General features: G+C 45.6%; 1 protein-coding gene across 1 annotated transcript; it reads left to right on the top strand.

The window, feature by feature from the left end:
- Positions 1–759: 759 nt before the first annotated feature.
- tubg1 (tubulin, gamma 1) lies at positions 760–10,981 on the top strand. The gene is given in 11 exon segments (NM_001292773.1): positions 760–880; positions 2,405–2,517; positions 5,121–5,288; positions 5,610–5,678; positions 6,167–6,246; positions 6,706–6,832; positions 6,970–7,056; positions 7,514–7,663; positions 8,233–8,385; positions 9,400–9,561; positions 10,066–10,981. Coding segments are annotated over 11 exon segments (1,356 nt in total). The 5' UTR covers positions 760–831; the 3' UTR covers positions 10,264–10,981.
- The last annotated feature ends 221 nt before the right edge of the window (positions 10,982–11,202 follow it).

Genomic DNA, 11,202 nt, shown 5'->3' on the forward strand with positions numbered 1-11,202 from the left:
CGCCGCGATGGGGATTTAATCACTTCCGTCCGAAAATAATTATTTTCTCGAATGATTTTATTTTTTTAAATTTTTTTTTAAAAAAAACACAGAAACGCCCCCGGGGTTTCCGAGGCTTTTATTTTTAAATGAGATATATAAAATTAAAAATAAAACGCGACGCACGCGCCTTGGCTTCGGTGCCGCGCTCACGCCCCGGTTGGCGGCGGTGGGTTGAGAGATGCGCCTGCGCGCCGCCGGGGGGGGCGAGCGCTTGTCAGCGATCGGGGGGGCGGGGTTTCGCGACGCCCCTCCCGCCGCCCCACTGGGCGGGTTTCACGCCCTCATTGGGCGGGTTTCACGCCCCCATTGGGCGGGTTTCGGTCCGCCCTGGTGCAAAAATCCCGACCTGCTGTTTTTTCAAATACATTTTTTTTTTAAAAAAAAACAGCCCGAACTTTCCCGCCTCCCTCCCTCCCTCCCTTTTGAAGACCTTTTTCCTTACACGGTCTTCAAAAAATTCAGCACTACTCCGCTAAATTGGGGGCCACCCTGCTGCTGCTTGCCGGTGACGTATCCGATTGGGCTACTTTTTGGGTGACTTTGGGCTACAGGTTTACTGTCCCGAGGCTGAGCTGAGCGATGGCCGGGGAGGGGAGGGGGGGGTGAGCTGTGCGCCTGCGCTAGTCGCGGAGAGCTCGAGGGAGGGAGGGAGCGAGCGAGCGAGCGCGCGCGCGAGCCCACCCGCCCGCCCGCGCGCGCGCCTTTGGTTCTGCGCATGCTCGGTGAGTCGACGACCGTTAACGGTTGGCGGGATTGAACGGCGGCGGCAGGAGCGGCGCAGCGGGAGCGATGCCTCGGGAGATTATAACGCTGCAGCTCGGCCAGTGCGGCAATCAGAGTGAGTGACGTGTGTGTGTGTGTATATATATATTATATATACGGACACACACACACGCGGTGTTTGGGAAAGGAATTATGATGGGGCAGTGCCGCGGGGCCCACACTGTGGTCTTGGGAGTCAGAAGGCGGTGGGGTTTGCAGTCCTCCCCTGACAGGACGCTGCAGCTCACAGTCTTCTTGGCCGACGCTGACAACTTGGACGCGCCCCCAAAAATATATTACACACCCACACACACAGAGAGAGAGAGAGAGAGAGAGAAAGAGAGGTGTATAGATGTAGATGTATCGACATTACTTGCATTTTGATGGGGCGCCTCATCACGTCGTCGAGACGTCTCGAAGTGCTTCGCGGGGCCCACCGTCCAGTGGACGGACTGACTGACCGACCCGTGCATTCTGTGGGCGAAGCGCGGCGGCCGGCGAACAGGCACGCGCCCGCGCGCGCAAACGGTCGTGGTTTGAGTGACCAAATTGTCGCTGCTGTTGTCATTACTTTCTGGAAGGGGTTATTAAGCGCTCCGCCAAGCGATCAACAAAAGTCCTCGAGTGCACCAACCGCCGAGCCACAGGACTCCAGATACGACAAACGCCTACAAGTCAGTTGCCTTTACGGTAAAGTCCGGCAAAAGCAATCTTGAGATGTTCCTACCACTACCCCTTCCCTGCCCTCCAATCTTCCTGATCCCAACCCCGCAGGTCGGGTCCAAATCCCTGATTGTCCAGCGCCTTGGAACGGCCTCCAGACGTGAAAGGCGCTACACAAATGTCATTTGTCGTTGTGGAGATGTCCCTGATGGAAAAGGTGCCCAATTAAATATAAGAAATATTATTAATGCAAAGCTGTGAGAGTATTACAACGACAGCTTGCACTTATACAGCGCCCTCTGCGCAGGATAGCGTCTCAGAGCGCTTATTATTTGAAGTTGAGACATTAAATCCAGTTGCAGTTGTTTTTGTTTACATGTAATTACCATCTGCTTGTGGGACATCTCTGTAAACAAATTAGTTGCCACAGTAACCGACAACTATACATCAATACACTTCACATTAAACCTTGTGAAGAACTTTGAGACGTTTCAATGTCTTTCAGTGGGAGTTTCTCCTGGTCTTCCAGCCAACAATCCCCCAAATAAAATTGGCCACTCACTCCATGGCTATTTGTGGGATTGTTCTATGTAACTGGCTGATGCATTTCGCCTGCAATATATACAGTATATAAAACCACTTTACAGTGTATCCTCTGCAGCGCTTTGAGATGTCAGGGTGACATGATAAGCTGCTATTTCAAATGCAGAGTTTATTATTGTTGTTATTATTGCTTGTTGTTATTCATCCCTTTTCTTTTATGTATCTAACTGCTTGATCCAAGTGCTCTGGGACACTACTCTACGTGAGGAGCACTCTATAAATGCACTCTATACAATATATTCTGTGAGGCGCTTTGAGATACCTCGAAGACGTGATAAGGCACTATATCAAATCCAAGGATTATTATTATGATCGTGATATATTATCTTCACAGTTGGCTTTGAATTTTGGAAACAGCTTTGTGCTGAACATGGTATCAGCCCTGAAGGGATTGTGGAAGAATTTGCGACTGAGGGTACTGACAGGAAGGATGTCTTCTTCTATCAGGTGTGTCCTAGTTTCCTTGTGCATTTAAAGTAGAGTTGGATAAATATTTAAAATAGAAAATATCCATCATTGTCAGAAATTTGAAATTTGCTTAAATATGTAGGAAAGTCCAATGTAAAGGCCTTACAGAGTTTTCCTTTAACTCTTTATTGTTCACCTGAAACTCATTCTTTTGTTTTATATCCATTGAAAGTTATACCACGTTATACCACAACAACAACAAAATTACATTTGTATAGCGCCTTTCACGTCGGGAGGATGTCCCAAGGCGCTGGACAGAGAGTTAAGGAACTGAGCTGGGGGTCGGGGTGAGGGAGGGTAGAGGGCAAGGGGGAAAGCAGGCAAATCGAAAGCACGGTCGAAGAGGAGGATCTTGAGGTGCGTCTTGAAGGTGGCAAGGGAGGGAGCAAGACGGAGGGACTGTTCAAGAGGGTGGAGGCAGAGTGGCGGAAGGCTCGCCTGCCAATAGTGGGGCGAGCAAGGCGAGGGGCGTGAAGCGGGCTGGAGCCCACTGAGCAGAGGGAGCGAACAGGATGGTAGGGGGGGGTTGGAGAGGTAGGGGGGAGCAAGACTGTGGAGGGCTTTGAAGGTGAGGACTAGGATTTTGAACTGTATCCTCTGTGTGATGGGAAGCCAGTGGAGTTGGGCAAGGATAGGGGTGATAGGGTCGCGTAGCCTAGTGCGGGAGAGGACATGAGCTGCAGAGTTCTGGATGATCTGCAGTCTGTGGAGGGAGGAGTTGGGGGGCCGACAAGCAATGAGTTTGCATAGTCGAGCCTCGATGTAATGAACAACAACAACAACAAGATTCCATTTATAAAGCGCCTTTCACGTCAGGAGGACGTCCCAAGGCGCTGCACAGTTGGGTCATGACCCGAGCAGGGGGGAAATGGTCAGGGTGAGGGAAGGGAGGGAGCGAGGAGGGGGGAAATGGTCAGGGTAAGGGGAGGGAAGGGAGGGAGCGAGGAGGGGGAAGAGAGTCGAGAGGGGAGCTGAAGGCTCGGTCAAAGAGAAAGGTTTTGAGACCGGCCTTGAAGGAGGAAAGGGAGGAAGCAAGGCGAAGGCACTGGGGGATAGAGTTCCAGAGCCTGGGGGCTGAGAGGCTGAAGGCGTGTATGAGGCTTTTGGAGGTCTGCGGTGGGAGACAGTGTCGGAGCTGGGCGATGTTGCGGAAGTGGGGGAAGGCAGAGTGGGTTATGGCGCAGATGTGAAGTAGAAAGGATAGTTGAGGGTCAAACAAGACCCCAAGATTTCAGACTGGCTTAGCAAGGTGGAGTCTGCAACCATGGATGATGATGTTGTCAACGCCTAGGGTGAGGAGGCGCTGACGGGAGCCAATCAGGAGAGCTTCGGTCTTGTTGACGTTCAACTGAAGAAAGTTAGCTCTCATTCAGGACTTGATGTTTGACAGACATTCTGTCAGCACAGCAGTGGTCCTGGAGTCAAGGGTGGAGGTAGAGAGGTAGAGTTGGGTGTCATCTGTGTACATGTGGAAGTTGACCCCATGTCTGCGGATGATGTCACCAAGAGGGAGCGTATAGATATTGAAAAGGAGGGGACCAAGGACAGAGCCCTGAGGAATGCCGCACGAGACAGTCCGGGGGCTGGAGGAGAAGCCGTTTGAGGAGATGAAGTGCAGGCGGTGTGAGAGGCATGATCTGAACCGGTTAAGGACAACGCTGTAGAGGTTGTGGTGAGAGGAGAAGCAGTGGATGAGGATAGGGTGGTCAACGGTGTCGAAAGCAGCAGAGAGGTCAAGGAGGATGAGGAGGCAAATGGAGCCCTGGTCGCAGATGGACAGAATGTCATTTGTCACTTTGACCAGGGAGTTTTCTGTGCTGTGGGCGGCACGGAAACCCGATTGGAGGGGTTCGAGAAGGGAGTGGAAGGAGTGAAGCTGAGAAGCAATAACTCGTTCCAGGACCTTGGAGAGGAAGGGGAGGTTAGAGATGGGGCCGTAGTTAGAGAAGTCCAGAGAAGGTTTTTTTAAGGATTGGAGTGATGACAGCAGTTTTTAATGGGGCGGGAACAGTACCAGAGGACAGGGAGAAGTTTACAATGTCAATGAGTAGAGGGGCAAGGAGATGGAGCTGGGAGATAAGGAGAGGGGTAGAGATGAGGTCGGGGGAGCACGTGGTAGGTTTCATACGGGTTATGGTGGTGATGAGAGAGGAGGGGGAGACAGGTTCAAAGTTGTGGAGGGAGGAGGGATGGGTACGGGCCGGGGTGGGAGGAGGAGATGGGGAGGAGGCAGCAGATGCAGTGGCAAACAGTGGCCATGTTTTGCAATCGGACGTTATTATAAAAACTCTTTAAATTGTGTACATTTTGGGAAAAAATTCTGCTCAATTTATTTTCGGGGAATTGGAAAGCGTTTTAAGTAAAATATTTCAGTGGAAAAGCAAGTAAGATTTTAATTTATTTTGCATGCCTTTGAAAGTTAACTTATGTTCAACGGTTTATTCCAGTTGAGCTATCCTGTCACTTACTTATATTGTGAAGCGCTTTGAGAATGTTGTGAAGCACTTTGAGATGTCTCGAAGACGTGATAAGGTGCTATGTCAAATGCAACGATTATTATTATTATTTAATTTTATGTTTAGGCAGACGATGAGCATTATATCCCACGAGCTGTGCTGTTGGATTTGGAGCCTCGGGTCATTCATGGTATCCTGAACTCACCCTATGCCAACCTTTACAATCCAGAGAACATCTACCTGTCAGAACATGGTGGTGGTGCGGGCAACAATTGGGCCAGTGGCTATTCACAGGTATACTCTGTCTTAAGAGTACTCTGTCTTAAGAGTAAATGAGAGCTGTCTTAATAAGTCTGTATTTTTGGGGCGGGAAATGAATTACAGTTTGCATTGACTCCTGCTGTGGTTTATGTGCCCCAAGATGGCGTAGTAACCGGAGAATTTATTATGTTGGCATTGATAAATATTTATTGTTATTTCCCCTCTTTCCCCCCCCCCCATATCATTCCATAATGGTCTTTGAGGTATTTTGACATGAGGCAACGTTGGAACATTTTATATAGTTTTGGTAAATGCATTTGTTGCTTCTACTGAAATCCTTTTTGTCTTAAACAGGGTGAAAAAATCCATGAAGATATTTTTGATATTATCGACCGTGAGGCTGATGGCAGCGACAGTTTAGAGGTGAGTTACTTTCCGCAAGAGTGACTCACTCATTTCCTTATTGAACTGGCTGTCAACTACTGTGCCTTTTATTGGTGTGAAGTGTTAATATTCACATAGGTTTAATATTGTTTATTGTTGTGGGAGGGCCCAGAATTTCCTCACAGAGGGTTGAGTTCGGGAGCTCCAGAAAGTTGGGAAACAGTGGCTGAAACAATCGCTAATGGAGCAAAGTGTTCGAGGGACGTGCAGAAGGTCCTAACTGGCTGAGGAAAGGGGGCGGGTAGAGGACTGCTATGTGAGCGCAGATAGCAGTTGACTGAGGTGGTAAGAGATCCTAAAGCTAATTATTTAGTTATAAAGGGCTTACCCCACAGGGCTGGCTTCTGATACTTCACTACCTTGGTTCTTGTGGTTTTGCAGTATGTTTCAGTATCATTCATATCTGGCTGCAGCAGTGCTCACTGCACAAGACTTGGCTGTTATAAAACTTTGTATTTTTATTGCAGGGCTTTGTTCTATGTCACTCTATTGCTGGTGGGACCGGCTCCGGCTTGGGTTCCTATCTTCTGGAGAAGTTAAATGACAGGCAAGTATTCTATAAATACTCAATTATTGTGACAATCCATCACTATCTGAAAGCTGTATGAACAGGATGATCGTGTTATTCAGTGCCTCTCCAGGATGCAAGTTAACTTAGAAAGCAGATTTCATGTGGTTACTGAAAATGACATCAATGGAAATAAATAATAATAGGATGGGTGAGGGGGAGTGGTGCAATTTTGTGACATGAAACATTTCTGCAGTTCTGGACCTTTACTGATCTGCCTAGAGAAATGTGATCGGTGGAGCCAAAGCTTGTGGATCCTGTTAAACCTTTTATTTTATTTGTTTCTGGAAGTAGGAAAAAGACCTACATTAAAACTTAGTGTAAATCTTTGGTGTAAATCTTCTAGGTCTGATTTTAGTATTTGTAAAACGAGCAAAAACTTGAATCCCAGAAGGTTTCAGAAAATTGTTCTCACAGTATATTGTGTTCAATCTCTAGATATCCAAAGAAGTTGGTGCAGACGTACTCTGTGTTTCCTAACCAGGATGAAATGAGTGATGTTGTGGTGCAACCTTACAACTCATTACTCACCTTGAAGCGACTGATTCAGAATGCTGACTGTGTGGTGAGTGGCTGCAAGCTCAGACTTGAGCTGGTGGAAGACAGTACTCGGGAGAGTCAGATTTAACACAGAGAGAAGGCAGTGAAATATTTAGTAGTATTGGAACAGGTTAACATTTCCTTATTGTATCCTTTGCTCAGGTGGTCCTTGATAACACAGCATTGAATCGGATCGCAACAGACCGGCTGCATATTCCGAACCCCTCCTTCTCTCAGATCAACCAGCTGGTAAATATTATCTGAATGGGCAGGAGACATTACTGTTGGATATCTGTGAATGAGTGGAGATGCAAAGCACTACTGGGAGCAGAGTTGGAGATGCAGGAGGAGGGAAGGGGGAGGAAAATCTGGATATGTTAAGAGTGCAGTGAGAAGTATGGTGTGATGAAGTTGTCCGTATTAAACTACTACTTTCTGGAGGCTTTTTATCAGCGAAAACAGTTAAAAGTATCACCCAAAATCCAGCAATAGTTATAGCTTCTGTACTTTGCCTATAAAATGCACACAGTCACACCATTTTACAGAATATTCTGTGAAGTGTTTTGAGACATCTTGAAGACCTGAGGGCGGGTATTCTGGAAGGAAATGATCAAATGAGCTGAAGGGCCTTCTTCATCTTAACCTCTCTTGTCATATGTTTCTAAGGATAAATTCATAGGACATTGCTATTTGATCTGTTTGCCAGGTGTCTACCATCATGTCTGCAAGTACCACCACACTGAGGTACCCTGGATATATGAACAATGATCTGATTGGCCTAATTGCTTCCCTCATTCCAACTCCACGACTTCATTTCCTCATGACTGGCTACACCCCACTTACCACCGATCAATCGGTAAGTGTCAATGCTGTAAATGATTACGCTGAAGCCCTGACACTATGCAGTGCTCTGAGACACTGTGGTACTTGAAGGGTTACCTCTGGACTTGACTTCTCCAATGCATTCCTCGCTGATCTACCCAGCTCAACTTTCCCCAAGCTACAAATCATCCAAAATGCTTTTGGAACGCACTTAGTCCAGGGTAGTGTGTGGCAGTGTTCAACGTACTGCACCACTTGAAGTCTGAGCCACAATTAAAGCTTCGCTGTAAAAACGTCCGATTCTTTCCCTCTTGTCCTTGTTGCATATGTGAACTTTGATCATCAAAAGGCCATGTGGAGGAGGAAGAGTCTACAACTCAAAACCAGTAGCGTTTTTGATACTTTTGAGAGAATATTTGGCTGTATTTATTGACTTGTCACCCCATGTAGCTTACTTTGTCATGTAATGTTCTGAAGCCCAGAACGATGGTTCTACATTTCTCATTGTCTTGGCACAAGCTGCAGGGAGGTGCATTTGAAAACTTAGGGACAGAGTGGAGAATGCTGTTTTTTTTTAAAAAGAATTGCATGTTCTGTTTGTAGGTTGCAAGTATACGCAAAACAACTGTTCTGGATGTCATGCGGAGACTGTTACAACCAAAGAATGTGATGGTGTCCACCAGCAGAGATCGACAAACCATCCATTGCTACATTGCCATCCTCAATATTATTCAGGGGGAGGTGGACCCTACTCAGGTAGGAATAAAGCTGATTTCCTGTGTAAGGGATTCATTTAGGGTGTTAATATAGAATATTACATCATAGAATATTACATCACAGAAGGAGGCCATTCGGCTCATCGTGTCTGTGTCGGCTCTTTGGAAGCTACCCAATCAGTCCCACTCCCCCAGTCTTTCCCCATATCCTTGCAGTTTTTTCCTTTAGAAGTGCCTATCCAATTCCCTTTTGAAAGTTGTTATTGAATCTGTTTCCACCACCCTTTCAGGCAGTGCATTCCGGACTGTAATAACTCTGTGTAAAAAAAAAACTCCCTTCTAATTCTGTTGCCAATTATCTTAAAAAGAATATAGTCTGCATTCTTTGACTTAGACTTATATGCAAGAGAAGCAGATAAATGACAAAAAAGCTTAATGATCACAGTGGTATCTTGCTGCATTTGCTTTACAGGGCCTGCCTCAAACAGTCAGCCTGTCCATTGTGTATTGGGGCACTGCCAACCTGGAGACTTTCCATCCTTCCCCATTTGGCATACTGCACATACAGTTTGTAACCCCAGTCCTCTGCCAAGTCCCCCTTTGCTCAGCTAAAACAGGCTGACTGCGCATCTGCCAGCCCCTCTGCATCACGATCAGAGGCTCAATCCTTTGTCTCGCCTCCTCTATCCATCTTTAAATCTCATCTGAAAATCTACCACTTCAACCATGCCTATGATCACCTTCCTCCTTACCCAGCAACAAACCCCACCACTGTACAGTACTCTTGAGAGATTATCCTACATGAAAAGCACTATTTAAATGTCAGTTTTTCTTGTTCTGTTTCTTTAAGGAGCTCTGTAAAGTCAATTATTTCTAGCATCCCCTTTAGAGACTGCTAGAAAGCATATCCTTTCAGGATGAACTTGCTCTAATTCTGTAACTATTATTATCAATAATCAGCACCTTGAGCCTTGAAAGGCGCTATACAAATGTAATTTTGTACTGTATAATTGTTAATAATAAATTACAATAATCCTTGCATTTGGTTCAATAGGTTCATAAGAGTCTGCAAAGAATAAGAGAGCGAAAGTTGGCAAACTTTATTCCATGGGGTCCAGCTAGTATACAAGTGGCTCTGTCAAGAAAGTCTCCTTACTTGCCATCTGCTCATCGGGTTAGTGGACTCATGATGGCTAATCACACCAGCATCTCCTCAGTAAGTACCAACTGTAGACAAGGCTTTTTTCATTCACCACTTTGGGCAGATGTGTAATGTTGTGTCTAATTCCAGTGTCCTGGGACGTCCTTCCAACGTGAAAGGCACTATACAAATATAATTTTGTAATTGAACTGAGTTTGATTAGCTTTATATAAATAATCCTTGCATTTGATACAGTGCCTTATTATGTCTTCAAGACATCTCAAAGCCCTTCACATAATATATTGTAAAGTGAATTGACTGTATATTTTGTGGACAATACAAGGTGCACTAGTTGTGTGCAGACCAGAAGCCAAAACCTGCCATCTAATCAGCCTGGCTTACTTGGGAGCACTTTTGCCTTTGGATCAGAAGGTGGGTTCAAGCCCCACGTGAGATTATAGTCTAGACTGAAGGATTTGAGTGAAGATATCCAACACTGAAGTAGGTTACATCCAAGTGTTGCAAAGTGATAATGAAACAGTGGCGTGTGGTAAATGTTGATGGCTTGCTTCTCCCCAGCTTTTTGAAAGAACCAGCAGGCAGTACGACAAGCTGCGGAAGAGGGAAGCTTTTCTGGAACAGTTCCGTAAAGAGGATATATTTAAGGACAACTTTGATGAACTGGACAACTCGCGGGAGATTGTGCAGCAGCTGATTGACGAGTACCATGCTGCCACAAGAGCCGACTACATCTCCTGGGGCAACCAAGATCAGTGAACATATGAGCTATTGTCAGAGTTCAAGCAAATGTGTGAATTGGGACAATTCCACCAAATACACAAGTTCCTGAGCTGATATGTGGCCTCTATACTTAGCTTGTGGTTTATGTTTAAACTTCCTTTTGATAAAAACGAGTGGTAGTTTGGTCCATTAATTACTGATTGGTATGTCAGAATATGGCCTTTGTACTAGAGATGGAATATCTGTAATGTCTGCTGTGTAACTTGTATTTACCAATCCCACACCATATACTGCTGCCCCCAATCTATCTCTAGATAAATGCTCTGGGCAATGCTGTGTTTGAGATGTTAGGCACATCATATGGTTGAAATTGAAGGTGGGAAGAAAGGTTTAGTGTGTATAAAGTGTGCTTTATTAACTCAATGCTCTAGTGTTTGCTTTGCTTGGACCCATATCGTGCTGTTTTTGTATTTCTTTATAGGGTGACCATGGTCACCAGTTAATATATCCGTCGACTTTTGTAAACAGTTTATAGTAAATAAAGAATTCCCGAAGCTATCAGTTAGGAAAATGCCCCTTTTCCAGAATGAGAGAGTAAATGTTGCAGAGGTTGCTCTTTTAGTTGTATAATATGAATTTTAAAGGGGAGGGGAACTTTTGAAAAGGATGTAAAATTAACAGATTAAGTCAGTCAGTCCTAATTTGCACTATTTCAGCCCTTCTGCAAATTAAACTTAAAAGTTGTGCTAATTTCTGCTACGTTTCTAGTGTGTGGGTCTTTTGTAGCTAGATGTCTCTTGTTCATGGAAGCTTTTTGGATTTGTCTCACAAACATTATTTAGTAAATATGGAGAAAAATGTAGGGGAATAGATAGTCAGGCCCTGCTCCTGGCCTATGCTAGTGCTCAATCAAAAGAACTATCAAAGTTTGGGATATTTGCAGAATAGGCATTCAGCACACATTGGTACAATGCA

The sequence above is a fragment of the Callorhinchus milii genome, unplaced genomic scaffold (genome assembly GCF_018977255.1).
Source record: "Callorhinchus milii isolate IMCB2004 unplaced genomic scaffold, IMCB_Cmil_1.0 Scaffold23, whole genome shotgun sequence".
NCBI classification, from domain to species: domain Eukaryota; kingdom Metazoa; phylum Chordata; class Chondrichthyes; order Chimaeriformes; family Callorhinchidae; genus Callorhinchus; species Callorhinchus milii.